The 17,191-nt window shown below is 46.8% G+C and overlaps 1 protein-coding gene across 1 annotated transcript; it reads right to left on the bottom strand.

The window, feature by feature from the left end:
- Positions 1–322: 322 nt before the first annotated feature.
- Positions 323–13,302, bottom strand: LOC129381620 (uncharacterized). The gene is made up of 4 exons (XM_055064631.1): positions 12,468–13,302; positions 8,294–8,694; positions 6,631–6,889; positions 323–844 (listed from the first exon to the last, which is right to left on the bottom strand). The coding sequence occupies exons 1-4, from the start codon at positions 13,137–13,139 to the stop codon at positions 323–325; spliced, it is 1,854 nt and encodes a 617-aa protein (XP_054920606.1). The 5' UTR covers positions 13,140–13,302.
- Between the last annotated feature and the right edge of the window lie 3,889 nt (positions 13,303–17,191).

The raw sequence follows: 17,191 nt of genomic DNA, 5'->3' as shown, positions 1-17,191 counted from the left end.
CCGCGCTTTGCCCCTACAACAAGAGCTAGAAGCCATCAATGGCATGCACGCCACTGTTTGGAGATCGGTTGCGGCGAGAGGCGCCGACGAAGGCTTCGCATTTATTTTTCTTGGCAAACCAGGCCCGCAGCACGCGCACAATCCGAAAGAATCCGAGACAGAAAATGCGATCCTGCCGCGACATTTAGATTAATGTCAAAGCAGTATTACGTGCCAGAAGCATATTTTCAAAAAAGAAAAAAAAGGCTTGCAGTACAAATACCGAGCTCACCGTACGCAACAAAATATTAGCGCTGAAAAAAAATTGATAATTAATTTAGTGCTACCCCGCACTATCCAGAGACCGCGGAAAGCACGTGGAGGTTACCGTTTCGCTCCCGGCGATGACGTCGTACGCCTGCGGCCAGCCAATCACCGTCAGCCGCTGAAGCAGCCACCAGGACAAGTGTTCCAGCAGCGTTCGAGAGCTGTGAGCCGAGAGCAACTCGTCAACGGCCCGCAGCAAACGCACGTCTTGCACAGACACGAGGGCGTTTACGTCAGCGGCCTTCGAGCCAGAGGCTGCCCTGATTGGTTCGAGCCAGTCGGAGAGTTCCGTGTGGGCGACGGCGGCTAAGATCTTGCGCAAGCTGGTCACCACGGACTTGGCGCCGGTCCGCGATGCCCGCACGGTGTCCAGGATGGACAGGATTTTCTTTTCGGTGGCGAGTCGACGGACGACCTCGGCGCTGTCCGGAAGGGTGCCGTTGTAGGCGTCATGCATGCGTCGGTAGTAGTGCATTCGACTCTGGGTCATCTCGAGAGATCGCACGAAGTCGAGCCACACAGACGGCTCTGCGCTGGTCTGCGAGTCGGCAGGAGTCCAAGCCTGGTTTTTCCTTCTTTCCTTTTTTTTACCGCGGGAAAGATTTTCTGACCGTCTCGCTAGGCACGATAACAAACTATAGGTACTGACGTATTAAGGAGCCACGATGCAAAATATGTTTGAAAGCATGGCCTCTCCAGTGGCTGACAGCTCGAATTAGGTGTTGATTACAAATATCTAATCGCACAGACAAAAAAATACACCTGAAACCTTTAGTGATAATCAAGAGGAATAACCAATCCGGGGAAACAGCGCTAACTACATGACAACAGGAAGACGAACGACGCAGGGACAAGGTTGGTGGTTTTATTCATAGGAAGGTCACATACACACAAACACACAAAAAGGGAGGGAGGAGGCAAACAAAGACTGCCAATGTCACATTTGCACGTAATAGGTTCTCGCCTTTTTCATCAACAAATCACTTTCCTGCAAGCGATAAAGTGTGATTCATGCGCATGTTTTACGAAACTAAATTAAGGTTTTCGACATGTCCTTGATATGAATAAGAATCCAGTTGACAGTCAGCGCCTCCGTGGTTCGTCTTTCTTTCTTACTGTAGCTTGCGCTATTGTACAAAGCACTGCTCAACTAAATCGGCAACATTCGCATTCTTATGCACGAATAATAAGTTAAAATGTATTAGTAAAACACGCTTTTGAATAGCAAAACGACCACTCCTAAGAAGCTTGGTAAGCCAGAAAATCCTCCACAACCAAAGACGATTGCCCAATGCGTTGTTGAAATTTCCACACAAGTTCGCAGTGGTGGCGCAGATTTTGACACAGTGTACTCAGGTCCATGTAAGTGTTTATAGTTGAACAAGACCTACGCATCATTCTGAAGGATCTAAAGGGTCACCTTAGAGAGGTGCGATGGCTTTACCTGCATTGTAATTTACCCTTTACAATTGAACAAGAGCGTATATCAATTTATAATTATCATCCCTACAGCTTTTGTAAGGGTGTCAGTTATAGACTGATTTACATCTTTGTTCACTTTTCAGGGTGTAATTATAAACTATGAGACCCACAAAATTACCGAAATAGGAATAGTAGATTGAAATCTGGCGTCACACTGACAAGCCAGCGCTTGGGTGTCGCCGCGAAATTCCAAAAGCGGTAATTCGGACTACTTCCTCTTCTATAAATTAGGGGAGGGTTGGCGCGAACTTTCCGACTTTACATTCGCTTTGGTGTAAGGGGTCCTGGATGGCACCTAGGGCTTGGTGAAAAAAGCAGGGTTCGTAAAAAACCCATCATCGTCATCGTCATCGTCATCGTCATCCGCCTATCGTTAAGTCCACTGCAGGACGAAAACCTCTTCCACTGCGTAAGACTAGGAATGCCTTTGCGGGTTGCGTGACAGTGCCCACAGAAATAGTTCGTGTGTACGTGCGTGTGTGTGCTTAGGTTTTTTTTTTTCCTTTTTTTTATCCTTCTTTCTTTCTCACCTATTGCATCCCCTTTCCCCTCCCCCAGTACAGGGTAGCCAACCGGAGATAATCTCTGGTTAACCTCCCTGTCTTTCCTTTGCCTTTCTCTCTCTCTCTCTCTCTTCCAGCGATCTCTAACTTTACTCCTGCCTTGTGCTAGCTGATTACAACTTGCACCTGCAACTTTCCTATTTTTCTGGCGTCCTCGACTGCGCTTCCCTTCCATTAGCACACATTCTGTAACTCTAATGATCCGCAAGTTATCCACATTGGATGGCCTGCCCAGCTACATCTTTTTCTCTTAATCTCCGTTTGATCTTTGATCCACACCGCTCTATTTCTGTCTCTTAACGCTGCGTCTAGCATTCTTCGCTCGATCGTTCTTTGCGCGGTCCTGAACTTGTTCTCAAGCTTCTTTGTCAGTCTCCAAGTTTCTGCCCTACATGTTAGCACCGATAAAATGCACTGATTGTACACCTTTCTTTTCGATAATAATGGTAAGCTTCCAGTCAGGATCAGATAATATCTGCCGTATGCTCGTTGAAGTTTCCGCCCAAGTTCGCAGTGACGGCGTGGATTTTTTTTTCTTTTTTTTACCCATTTTTTATTCTTGTGCAAATTTCCTTGTCGTGATCTGTGTGCCCTGTGAGTAAACGACTTAAGTAAGCGTACTCTTTCACAGACTTTAGTGGCTGACTGGCGATCCTGAACTCTTGTTCCCTTGCCCGGCTATTGAGCATTATTTTTGTCTTCACCATAATAATTTTCAACCCCATTTTTGCACTTTCTCGGTTAAAGTGCTCAATAATTTGTTGCAATCCATTTCGAGGTAATATCCTACTTGTCTTGTGGCGAACCAAGGTAGCAGTGGAATCTTTCTAGATAGTTCCTTAGATATTCACATATGCCTTCTGTACTCCTTGATTATGCAATGTCTCCAAGACTTCTAGTATTTCTAGTGTCTTTATCATCTCTATGCATTTTCATAATCTATAAAAGGCATATAGGGAGGCTGATTGTTCTAGGCCGATGCACGTGCGCGCGCGCACACACACACACACACACACACACACACACACATATATGTATATATGTGACGGTACTATATGAGAACCTTCATTTAACGCAAAAGAACAATTAAATCTCGAAAATGTCCATCCCCTACTCCCTTTAATGTTTGCCCGCCAGACAATGGCCATTACAGTTCTGGTAATATAGCAAACTCTCAATTGCACGAACGTCGGTTTAACGAACATTTCAGAGTAACGAACTTTCACAAAATCTATGGCGGTTTTCCCATGCATACAAGCCTAAAATGTTTCAGTTAAACAAATTTCTGAATAGCGAGTATTTCAGTTGAACGAGCCTGAGGCTCGCGGTGTACAGTAACACCAGGTACAATTAGAAACTGCTGGCATCAATCAGGTCATTCCCCCTTGTGTGCTGAAATCCAGCAAGGGGAACAGCACAACGAGGTGATAGCGATGGGGACAGAGGCCTGTCACCAGCTGGTTGTTGGAAGCAACACTTCGTTTGAAGACTATGTGCAGTGACAGTGAGCTCGTTACCTGTGCTAAACTATTAGATCTGCAAATTTTTTTCCAATGTTCGTCCAGGAGAAGAGTGTGACGAAGACGCAGTGGCAGAGGCAAATTAAAATACTGAAGCTCTATCTGATGCGGCAGGATGCCTTAGAAAGTTGCGAGACTTTCAGAGAGTTGCGAGACTCAGCAACAATATGTGGCAGAGGAAGGGCGCAAAAAATGCTTTATAGGCAGCGGTGTCACTCCTTGCTCTTGAAGAGCATCAGTGCAAATGAAAATTAGATATTTTTCAAAATTAAATAGGCCGCAACGTAACTGTTAGCTAGTGAATTCGTACATATTGAAGCAAATGACTCCATAAATTGCATTTTGCACGTTTGTTTCGATGTCTGCTCTGCGCAATGGTGTTCGATATTTTAGTGAATGTTCAGTTTAGTGAACGTTCGGTTAAGTGAACTATTTCCTTGGATTCCTTGAAGTTCACTCAAGTCAGATATTACTGTATATATTATCACCTTAAGCTGACGTAGTCTTACACAATGAATAACATATTCATTGAGGAGCTCTAGTAGCAACAGGAAGTGTATGAGGGTCTGTGTGCCGTTTGCCTGCTTCTGTGGTACCACGTATAGCCAGCCAAAGTGACCACCCCTGGTTAAGTTCCCCTGTCGCCACTTGTATCTCTCTACAAAGCATGTTTCAAATCTCGCCTGCGGTTTAATGGCTACTCCACATGCGGTGACTTGGTACTGCCACTGCGCTGGCTAACAACATGAAGGCCTGCTATATGGTATGTTTATGGCAATGCCTGATTGTATGATTGACAGACTGACTGATTGATTGATTCATTGATTCATTAATTCATTCATTCAATAAATATTGTTTTTATTGAATAGCTTTTTGGCCTATTACGAAGGAACGGAAATGGGGGAAATGCGTGAGAGTGGAAGGCGCGATACCAGGAGCAGGATTTACGACTGGTGCGAAGGGTTGGCTTTACCAGGTAAAAAACTAGGAGTTACTCCAGAGCTGCTCGGTGTCTCGTAGCTCGGTATCTCTTCCTGGTGGAGGCGCTTCCTGTGCCGTGCATTCCCAAGTCGGGTGTTTTGCGGTGCGTCGTACGTGTCGTTTGCAGTCACGCCAGGAGTGGTCGCAGCTGGGCGCCCCATGAGCGTTTATTGTCAGCGTAGAGAAGTCGAAGGGTAGCGCACTCACGCAATCGGCAAATTGTATCGTTCCGACCGCAAAACAATTTTGCTTTCCTTCTGATATGAGGATAAGTTCAAAGGTTGTCATCCTGTCTTATATTTTAAACGCTGATTTACGCATGTTTTTTGTTGGCTTTTACGGAATTTCTAATTGTCTTCCTTGCGGACGTGCCTTCAGACCAACTTTTTTTTTCACCTAAAATGGAAATTCGTCATCCATCTGAGGCATGCACGAATCTGAAAACCAGAAGATAAATTTGCCTCTGTAGAGCTTTTTATATCTTGCGTATTTCCTCGGAACTGCTTTACTACACCATCTTTTTTTTGTGGTTGTATATATTCAAGGCCGCGCATCCTTTTGAGCAAGCCAGTGACCGCCAATACAAAACTGGAGGGCTCTATCTTCAGCACCAACTAGAGCTTTGGGATCTTTTGCACTCTTTGACTACAAAACGCTTTAATGCGAATAACAGTCTTTGCCTACATTCCGGGCTTAGCGATGGCGTACAGAGTTTCAAGCATGTTTACTTCGGCGAACATTCTAACAAAATGAAAGACATGAAAAACTTGGTTCTGGTTGGTGTAAAACCTGGGTCCCTGAGCACAGCATCTCCACGTTGTTCCGTTCGGCCCCGATCACAAGCTGGGTAAGGAGTAATTGATTCGCAGCATTAGCACGCGCCAGCACGCCACCGTTGCTTCATCGGAAGCCATGCAAAAAGAAAGGGACTCGGTGCGCGAACCAATAGACGGCGCAACGAGCCCAGAGAAAAGTAGGGTGCTTCGATGTTCTCCTCGTATGAGCTTTCCGCCGGAAAATTATATCTGCACCAACAACACCACCTGAATGCTAGTCGCGATCCGACGATAAGCATCCGCAACGCATGGTTTCTGACCGACATATTTTTTTTAATAGTGAAAAGCTTCCTTTGCCTCTTTGGCCCGTTTTCGTGGTCGGCGACGGTTGGTAGTCGGACTTGCGGTACAAAGGCTAAGAGGGAAATGGGACGTGCTGTGGTGCGACTGAGTTGTGGTGTGGGGCGGGGAGAGGGAAATGTCACGTGTGAACTCTCGCGCAACCGAGTCGCGGGGAGGGGGAGAGGGGGGTTCGTCAAGCGCGAGCTTTCGCTCGTTCGGGCTATTCGCATACATTGACAACAAATGAATTTTTTTTAGTGTTACGTGATATATGATAATGATGCGCGGCGTAGTTGGGGACTCCGAATTAATCCGGACCACCTTGTGTTGTTTAACGCGCACCCAACGCACGGTACACGGGCGTTTTTGCACTTGACACCCATCTAAACGTGGCCGCCGTGGCAGCGGTTTGATCCTGCGCCTTTGGGCTTAGCAGCGCAACGCCAAAAGCCAAATTTTTTCCCCCTATAAGTGAACTTCCTCAATACGAATAGCTGCATCTTTCTGTTCACTTGCTTTCTTCATTGGTGTATGTTTGTCGCTGGAAATTCTTATAATGCACTTAATGCTGAACCTACTAGCTCAACTTTCAGCTCCAAATAGATAGCTGATGGCTTGCACTTTAGAATTCATTTCGAAGAAACAGATATGACCACTTGCCTCAACAAACAACGTTAGGACCCCAGTGGTGTTGGACTTGTAAGCTGGGGCTGAATTCATGTAGGCTCGGAACCACGTGTCGATGTCCCACATCAGGCTCAGGTTGAGGACACGTTCCAAAGGGCGCAAACCGGTGTCAACACTCTCCGTGGCGTCAAAAGGCCACGGTAGAGAACTGAGTGCGAAGAAGTGCTTGAAGTTGTCCAGAGATGGCGCAGCTTGTCGCTGAGTGCACTTGCGCAAAAAGTCCGTCGCCATCCTGCGCAATTAGGACACGGACCGAATTCAGAAAGCTTTCCTTTTCTAAGTGCTTTCTGTCACTGATAAGAACAGATACTACACTTTGACCCGGGTCGGCCATGTCTACGTTCACACCGCCCTCTCTTTGTCGGCGTTTCGAGCGCTTGCGTAGGTACTTCCCTTTCCTTCCGCTCTCCTGTTGTGGCGGTGCCGTCGAAACGTCACGCATGTATAGTTTCCTCCGGCTTCTCGGGGTGGCGGTCCCGTCGTCCACGGGAATGTACATGAAAGTCGCCGTTTCGCCGAAAAGGCGCAGCATCGGTTGCGATAGCAAGTTAGTGGACGTCTATACGAAATAAGGATAGAACTCTTATCATCCATACGAACTTGTAAACGTTCACTTGCTAACTAAATCATAAGCACAATGTCAGCGAGCACAATAAACCCGAACACATCCCGCTCATTTAATGCGGTAACGCGTTGTCAAAACGCTGTCGTGAGGAAACGCGGCAGCGGCTGCGGGCAAATTGACATTCGTATTCCCTATCACTTCAACGCGAAGTGGGAGCCGAGAACATACAGCACGCACAAAGCTACAAGCTGCGCGCGTTCACGCAGCCGCCACATGCGCAGTTGCAGCTGGAGTAGAACGCCGCCTTCCCCCCTCTCTCCCCTTCCTCCGGTGCCTCGCGCACGAACGAAAAAAAATTAAATTATAGGATTTTACTTGCCAAAACCACTTTCTGATTATGAGGCACGCCGTAGCGGAGGACTCCGGAAATTTCTACCACCTGGGGTTCTTTAACGTGCACCTAAATCTAAGTACACGGGTGTTTTCGCATTTCTCCCCCATCGGAATCTCGGCCGCCGTGGCCGGGATTCAATCGCGCGACCTCTTGCTCAGCAGCCCAACACTATAGCCACTGACCAACCACGGCGGGTGCACGACGGAAGACAGCGCGCTTCCTTCCCGCTTTCGTCTCTTTAGCACGGCAGAGATTGAGAGCTGCGATCGTTGGCTGCCCTCGCACGTATTCACCCGCACATACAGCATAGGGCACGCGGCGATGGTGTTAGCGCCCTTGAACTTTATACGGAACATTACGGCGACGGCGGTAATGCACTTGGAGCGTCCATATAATTGCAATCGTAATAAAAATTACGGCAACTGAGTCCGTTCCTTTGTTGAAAATTCTGTGTCACCTCTGTGTCATGTGCTAAACAGCTTCACTGGTCGTCTACCTTTACAGAGTGGAATGACTCACGATTTCTTTAGAGACACTGCACGTCGGAGAGACACTATTGAAACGTGTAACCAGGTCATGTGACTCGTCGTCTGGCCGCCTCGCTCTTCCTTACATGCTACAGCGAACTCACTGTTTTCGTCATTCCCCCTCTGAGTCTACGCTCGCTGCCGAGATACCTGGATGCCGCAAATTCGGTCCTGCCCGTCAAGAAGATCTCCGCCACGCTCGCCTCGTACTCGCGGATCACGTGGGCGAGCAGGCTCAACGAACTGTGGTCCTCGCCGGAGCCGCGACTGCGCCACATGGAGCAGACGAACGCGTCCACGTCGACGCAAGGGTCGACGCTGTAGTTGAGAGTGCCGTTGAACTCGGCCGAGTGCGCCGTGCAACCGACTGTGGAACACGGGCTGGCGGTCACCGGAGCCACCGCGTTGTGGCGCAGCCAGACGGTGAGTGTCACGAGCGCGGCCAGCAGTAGCGACAGCTCCACGGCGCACTTGGCGACGCACTGAAGGTTCTTGAGCACTGGGTCGAGACTGCGGGCCGACTGTGGCGACTTTGCCTTCAGAAGCATGGCCTGCAACGCGGGATGTGAAATATGCATGCGCGCTGAGTGCTTTTTGTGCAAGAGCAAGAACGCTCTTCCGCGTGGTCCATGCGCAGGATTGGAATTCTGGAAGGCCGGCGCTTAGACAAAGTACGCGGAGGAGGACGACACGCACTTCGCGCTGACCAGCTAGCGTATGACTTGATCGCTTCTTGCTTAGAACTTTGTTCTTTCGTAAAACACAAAAAAAAAAAAATGGGAAGAAAGCGGTTGGGAACAACCGTACTCGGCTCCACCTACGTTCATAGGCAGGAATTTCGGACATTGCTCCCGCGGCCGTCTGTCGAATTTCACCGCAACGCGCCAGCGTAACTTGTAGGGGAGCAAATTAAAGAAACTGATACTTCAAGCCCGAATTTCGACAACTTTCAATTACCTACTTCGAGAAGGTACGTTAATTTATTAACACGTGTATTTACGGCCCTTACACGTAACGTCCTCGCTGCGTTGCAGCAGAATTTTTGTCAGGAGCAAAACACTGCGACAACGCACAGGAATGTTCACGGATAAGTGTCGTACAAGTGCATATTATTAGGGAAGTGTGCTGTCTGTAAATTGCTTATTAAGTGTTGCTGAAAATGCGGCGGCCTTCTGAGATATCACTTCCTGAAAATGTTACCCATTGCCCAATGAGTTTTGGTTCTGCGCTGCGGTGAAGTTTGGCGGATAGTCGAAGGGGCAACGTCCAAAATTCCTGGACATGGAAAGCTGTGAGTTGAATGCATAGTGCCGTAAGCATGCAATCGGGTATCTGCAGGAAACGGACATTAAAACACTAACCATGCGTAAGTGCTGTGGTCAGCGCCCAACGAAACAAGGATTCACAGTTATATAAAACTACCTTAGGTAATTTTTGGGTAGTCCAAACGATGACTGAGTCATCTTTCCGTAGGCTAACGACAGCGGGAGCCGACGGTGGCATCTGGAGGGTGTTTAAGTTTTAAAGAGTACTTTTTCAGTAATTCTAGACTTTGCATTTTTTCCCCTTTGAACAGTGCATATTCGCGTGAAGAGACAATATTGTATTTACCAGTGAGAAAAAATTAAACAATCGAGACCTAGATAAAGGGTGATAGAGACTGCCCCGAGAGCTTTGGTCAACCACGCCGGTTATCACGTTAATATTTATTTTGTTGGATTCTATAGCTTCTTTATCAACCACCCCTCACGGTCAGCCGATATCGGCGATGATGCAAGTGGAGAGCCGCTCACACCATTGGTGAATCGCGGCAAGAAAAAAAGAAAAACAGCTTTCCAATGAAATACATATTCATGGACATACATATTTATGGCAGAAAAATTTGGCGGATGCTTAAGCTTTGCCTTTAAGAGTGGAAGGCGATAGCATTCAGGGATACCCGCTTGCTTCTCACGCTTCCCGGCAACTGCTGCGTATGTAACCGTAATGTTGACCTGGAAACTCTGGCGGCGAACGCTACGCACAAATGCGAGCTTTCTGGTAGAAACGCGGCCCCGTGCATGGGCCGATCCCGGAGGCAGTGAAAGACCGCGCCGAAAAAAATACATCCTTTTTGGGCTTCTGGTATTGTTTACCACTTTCAATAATTCAGTCTGAGAAGATTTAAATTAAAAGCCATGCTCTGTCAGTGTTTCGTTTCGTGACATTTGCTTGCGGCCCGTCATTCTCGAAATTCCGAGGAATAACTTTGCAAAGAATGTGAGACAAAGATTGAGCAACTTTAAAGTGATAGAATGGTGTGGCAATATAACCCTCATATATAGAAATCCATATAGCAAGGCGTGGCGTATACATGTACGTAAGTATATATGTCAATTTTCACTCACGGACGCTGATGCCGACATTAGATTTTGTGTGACACGGAGCCCTTAACGCTGTCACGTTAATATTTATTTCGCTATATATAAATAACACACTTGTCATGACTAGAGAAAGAAAAAGAAAACCGCAGGCTATCAGAGTTAACAGACCAGTTTTAACACAAGATCAATAATTATGATTGAACGCTGCAAAAATAGCGTCTCAACATCTTTTGAGCATGATTGCAAACAAGCTTTCCAAGAATTAATGGCTACTGCATAGAATCGAGATTTTTAAAGAAACTGATAAGTGCCTGGCGAAAGAGATAAGAAGTTGTCGAAACAGGAAACAAAATCCAAAGTCAATAGGCCCGTTGCAAAAACAGACGAACAAACATCAATCATAGTAAAATAAAAACAAGAATGCTGGATAAGTAAACCTCCCAAAAGTACTTAATGATCGACTACAAGCAACACTAACAGGCAGTTATGTCGGTGTCCGCCACGAAAGCGAAAGCAAATTTCAAATTATTAATTAATTTGAAAATATTTGTCGTTGCTTGAGTCCTCATAATTTGCGGCAGGATGTTTAGCGGACGGATAACCGGAACAAGGTTTTCAAATGTCGGTTGTGGTAAAATATTCTGTTAGTTTTGGTAATGCAAAATATCGAATGCTCACTTTTTCAATACGAATACGAATACGACCGTAACATATAAACAGACGCCATATTTTTGGATTACGCGAAAACGTTTGACAAAATACCTCATCAGCGCCTAATACTAAAACTTTCTCATTTGCATTTGCATCCTGATATCCTAAAATGTCTTGAGCAATTTTTAACTAACCGCTCACAGTATGTCTCATTTAATAACCACGCTTCAAACATTACACTCGTCACATCAGGCGTACCTAAGGGGTCCGTCCTTGGTCCCTTCTTTACTTAATTTACATTAACGACTTAACCTTGCATGTGTCCCGCCATAACCATATGTTTGCCGATGACTGCGTTATTTACCACGCAGTCAATACCACCACTGACCTAATAACTCGTCAATCCGACCTTAACCGGGTACAATAATAGCATGTTGGTTGGCTGATGACACTCAACTCTAATAAATGCAAACTTGTTTCATTTACCCGTCGCCATCACCCCCTTCGCTTTTCTGATCGGATTGGTGACATCACCGTGCAATCGGTGGAATCCTACAAATACCTAGGGTATCACCTTGACTAATGATCTGACCTGGAATGCGCATGTTAATAATGTTATTTCATCGGCTAACAAAACATTGGGATTTCTAAGACGTCACCTTCGCCTCGCTCCAATGCATGTAAAACTCTTAGCCTATGGATCAATGGTAAGAACGAAACTCGAATACGCATATGTCGTCTGGGACCCGCATCAAGCATATCTCGCCAATGCCCTCGAGGCAGTTCAAAATCGCGCCACCAGGTGTATTCATTCCACATACTCTTACAACGTCAGCATATCATCTTTAAAGAAATAATCATCCTTATCGCTTCTATCCCTTCATCGCCGCATTGCTACCCCTTCCCTCTTCCACAGGTTCTACTATTCGACGCTTAATCGACCACCATACAAAAATGGTGGTCCCCCACCACGCCGATCACGACGCATTGCCCATCCCCAGCAGGTAGCACTACCACTTTCACGCACAAATACATCTTCAGCCTCATTTTTCTACCGAGCATCTAAAGAGTGTAATGGCCTTCCTCATCTGTTCAAGATGTAACAACTTTTTTATTTACAGAATTGAATGCGTTATAACACTTGTTTGTATATGTTGTATTCCCACCTCTTATGTAATACCCCTACTACGGAGTCCTTAAGGAAATAAAATGAAATGAAATTAAATGATATTTCGCGTGCATTAGACGATTCACATTCGAAAATTCCAATATTCGCCATACTCCAACTGTGACGTCTTATCAGCACTTACCGCCGTTTTTTCGCGTAGTGCTGGAGATGGCGCTGTTGTCGTTTCTGTTGCCCCAGGGTCCGGCGAAACGACCGCTCTTGTACCGCCACCATTCGCATCCAACAGTAACGGAGGCGGCGTACTACCGCTTCCGCCAAAGTTCGAAGCGGCCGCGTTTTTCGTCGGACTCGGCTTGTGTTTCCTCGAACGAACCGGAAATGGACCGAGCACGCGTTCGGGGCTCACGCCCGTCCGCAGCGTCTGGACCGAACTCGGGTTCGATCTGTTCGGCGAACGGACGCGTCTCCCCCGCCTTGTGTTAAGCCTGCTGCGACGACTCGTCTTGGATTGGCTTCCACGCGATCGGTCGGCTGGAGTCGATGCGCCGGAACGCGGACAGCGAGCGGGAGAAGGGTCGTGCAGTCGCCTGGGCTTTGCTGCCTGGCCGCGTGTAGCGATGCCAACGCGGTGCTTGGAACCGTCTCTGACTGAGAGCCCGAGCCCCCTGTCCCGGCCTTCCTGTGAGACGAGTTGATGTTTGCCTGTGGAGAATGGCGAACTTGGAGTTGCTACCGGTCGGGCGTGACCGGGCGTCGTCTCGTCTTGTCCGTCCTTTTCGCGCCGCCTGCCGTCTTCGGGTGAATGGTCACGTGATTCGATTAAAACTGTGGGGGTTACCGCGGTCGCTTTCATTCCTCGCCGTAGATGGTGGTCCAGGAAAGCGTCCGCAGTATACTCAACCACTCACGACGATACCGCCCCTGGTAGCTTGAACGTGTCTACCTATACGAGAGAAAGGAGACAATTCTTCTTGGAAATCGGAATAAATACAGGTAACGCACGTAACGCCGTGTAATTGCAGACTTATCGATATTGTCGTCATCACGGCCCAATTTCTTTTTTACTCCCGCTGCAGGACGAAATGTTATCCCAGCGACCTTTAATTATCCCTGTCTTATGTCAGCCAACTATATGTGTGACCTGGCGAAATATGACCAGAGGCTCCTTTTTGACAGAGCCTGGGGGCCCCTTAGGCAAGAGATCGTACACAGCAAGCATACACAGAAAAATTAGAGACGTTCATTCGAAGCAGTGATGGAAAGCAAACACAATTAAGCAAAGTACTAGCGCGCCTATATCTTGCCAGAAATGTAATCTGAGCTATACTCCATCTCAAAGGTCGTTTGCAGCGCCGTGGAAACTGCAGGTCTCCATAGCCAATCGGAAAATTGAATGACTCTCGAGATGTGTTCCTCCGCGCCGTGTCGTCTGCTCACGGCCAGAATAACTGGCGGTATAGGACGCGCATGCGCAAAGGTGTTGACATGTCACGCACCGCTGCAACGTATATGGTGTCCCAAGCAAACTAAAACTCACTAATCCCGAGGATAATCAGACATTCACGCACGGAACTATAATGCCTTGTGGAAGGGCATTGCGTGTGTACATCTGTTACTTTCGGAAGTGCTGAAAACGACTTGTGAGATGGAGTGTACGTAAAATACTTCGTTAACAATATTACATAGGTATGTAGAAACGCTCTGTGACAACGTCCTATACTAATGGCAAACAGAGAGCAAGCACAATTAGACGAATAAAGAAATAGTAGTGCATGCGCAGGCGTTAGTGATTCATGAAGCTAACATAGCTCTCTCACTGCCCGCTTTTGGATGAACGTTGACGCCAACTGCTTCAAATTATAAACTACCCCACAAAAACTACTGGAGGGAACTTTGGTGCCAGGGTCTACAACAGCTATCTTGTGGTGGTTATGGCAAACCCGAGCTGATGACGGGCGACGAACTAAATTGCACGAGGTTGGTCCTTCGGACGTCACACAGTGAAACAGACGCCACGTTTTGAGGCCTACGCCTCCTTGTACCTGTATAAGGCGTACAAGACACAGTTTCTTCGCGTATGTTGCTTACCGAGTAGGCGTTCGGCTTACAGACACGCGATCTTCTTCTTCCCCTTCTTCTTTATCTTGTCTTCTGGACGTGTTACTGGTACCCACTATGGAGGATTGGCCAAGACCCGGGTGAATACGGCCTAATGAATATAAAAAGAAACATTCGCATGTAAATTTGCGAAAACTGATGAATTCAGTGTAAGGGATGCAGGAAAATGAATGACGTAGCCTGAACTTAAATGTACCAAAAATAATAATGATAAAGGAAGGAGATTTAACTGGACCATTGCTTGGAATCAATAATAAATTCCTGCGCTGGGGCAGAGATATGGCACAGCTGGATTTTAAACAAAGATATGTTCCAGCGCGTACGCGAAAAAAAAAGAATGAAAAGAGGTGCAGAGACAAAAGGACGACAGAAGAGGTATAACGCTGATCTTCAACTGTAGTAACCTTGGAATGAATGACAGCAAGTCACGTCGTTAATGCAAAGGCTGCATCTTGGCGCATGAAACTTGTAGGACAACTTGAATGATGCCGCTATCAGTTCCGCAAAGCACGAAACCACTCTGCAAGGTAATCGAGTTCTGTTTTCACCAAATCAATAGAAGGGACGCTCACGAACCTGCCAGTATCATTTGATACACAAAGCCCTTCGAGGATTAATCTGCATTTTCTTCTTCTAATTTCCCAAAAAACACGTACGTCGTCAAATAAGGGCGTGACAAGGTTTCTTCTGCAGTGGCTAGCAAGACGGCCGCACATGCGCGCGGCGCTCCATCAGGATGTTGTTAACACACCTCCCAGTCTGCCAGGAACAGGCTTTGGCGGGATCAGGTCATCTTCTCAAAGTTACTGCAGTTGAAGACCAGCGCCCTACCCTATTCTGTCGTCCTTTTGTCTTTGCACTCCTCATCAGTTTTTTTTCTTACACTGTGGAACACGTCTCTGAATCTTTTCCTGGACGCCGGCGCAAACCAACCCTGCGAGTAACCAAGAATGGTAGCTCCAAATAAAGGATTAAATGGAATGGTCAGATCCAGGCTAATCTTGCACAATTAAATTTCGAAGCTTCTTTTTCACAGCGTGGTAAAGCGGCGGCACATTCAAATAATTATGTTATCTATCTTTTTTTCCCGCCTCATTAAAGAAAATGCGAGGGGAAGAACGCCTCAAACTATACCTGTGTAGATAAACATTGAGAGATGGAATCCGAGAGCGTAATTTGGTGAGGTATACTTCGAGCCTGTGTGCATGGAACGATTCACTATGCCAGGGATATCGGAGGTGTCGACAGTTGCGACAAGAAGACTTGTCTACGCAATCACAGAGTTCTCTGCTGGTAACACCTTTTGATCGACCACTACCTATTAATTCACCTAATTAACCTCTGTCTATTTTGGACCTTTATGAATATTAAAGTACTGCCCTTTAACTTCCAACTCGCTGCGCGAATAAGACCAGCTTGTTCTCGCGGTTATTTAGACGGCTCGGGTCGGCTCGAAGAGTCCGTGTCATTGTAGTTTCTAGTGGGCGGAATAGGAAAAGGAAGGCAGGCTCCTTGGTCTGGGTCGCAGTACAGGGATTCTTTGCACTCAGTAGGACCTGGACAGAGCCCCGTAGGAGTGCAAGGGTCTCCGAGACCTAGAAGAGAATAATTTACGCACGTTCAATGGCGGGAAACCCCTCGGCGTTCTTAAATTGCTACCACGTTCTACTTGAACTGCCAAGCTCGTAACCGTGACCTTGGTTTTCGTGCAGAAGCAAAGCCCCGTCGAGTACCGACAGGTTCAGGGCAAACAGTGCTTTTTCACGCAAATTCATTCATCCAGCAGCCGACACCTCTGCTTGCATTGACCACGAGCACAAGGTACACCCACCCTTCACACGGACTTGACCGACCTGTAGACTTATCAATGAATGAGTGGAACGCGTTTCTGCAACACATTGTCAACATTAAGAAATCATCTTCTTTTCAGTCGGCTTTACTAAACTACCTCATGAGCAAACCTGCCATGCCAGCTGATATTTAGTAAACTACCATGTTATACTAATTGAGCGCCCCACTACCTTTGATCACAGTCATGTATTTGTTACAATATTCTAAATAGTGTTGTAGTTGGATCTTGTGTTGTGGCATTATATAATCATTACGTCATGATACTACTAGACGCACTGTCTCTCCTTAATGCTGAAAACAGTGCTGTTCTTTATTTTGGGTTTCGTCTTCATGCTTTTAAGCCCCCTTTAAAGTTTCTTGTTCTTGTTATCCCCCCCCCCCCCCCCGCTTTGTAACGCCCGATTCTCTGCCCTTAGGGTAAATAAATGAAATGAAGTGAAAAAGCAGCGCAAATTTAACAGGGACGGACAGAAGAAGTGCATGGACGAGCGCTAACTCTCAACGCGCGCTTTTTTTTAAATCACCTGAACTTATGTACCTATGCTATCAGAAAGTCTGAATAAAAGCGAAAAAACAAGCAACACCCCCAACATGAACCACTAGCCACACACATGCAGAGCTATGACGTATCACCGAATGAAAGCTTACCATGTGGCGCGAAAAAAAAAAGGACTATGCTAGTGTAATATCACCGTGGAAAAAAACTACCCTGGCCTGTATAAAAGCGCCACTTTTCTCTCAGTGAGGGCGATGGACTGTTGACGCCTACATTGGTAGTCATTATTGCTTATGTGAAAAGCTTCCACCATTTCGCGTCTTACTTGATCACGGCGTTTACACAAAAACTCTGTTTCACTGAACAACCGTTGGTATAAACAGTGTTTACAATGAAAGGCCAATCGCAATAGCGCGTCGCTTCTGCGCGCGTAATCATGC

The sequence above is a fragment of the Dermacentor andersoni genome, chromosome 11, assembly GCF_023375885.2.
Source record: "Dermacentor andersoni chromosome 11, qqDerAnde1_hic_scaffold, whole genome shotgun sequence".
NCBI classification, from domain to species: domain Eukaryota; kingdom Metazoa; phylum Arthropoda; class Arachnida; order Ixodida; family Ixodidae; genus Dermacentor; species Dermacentor andersoni.
This window is presented reverse-complemented; position numbering and strand designations above follow the sequence as displayed.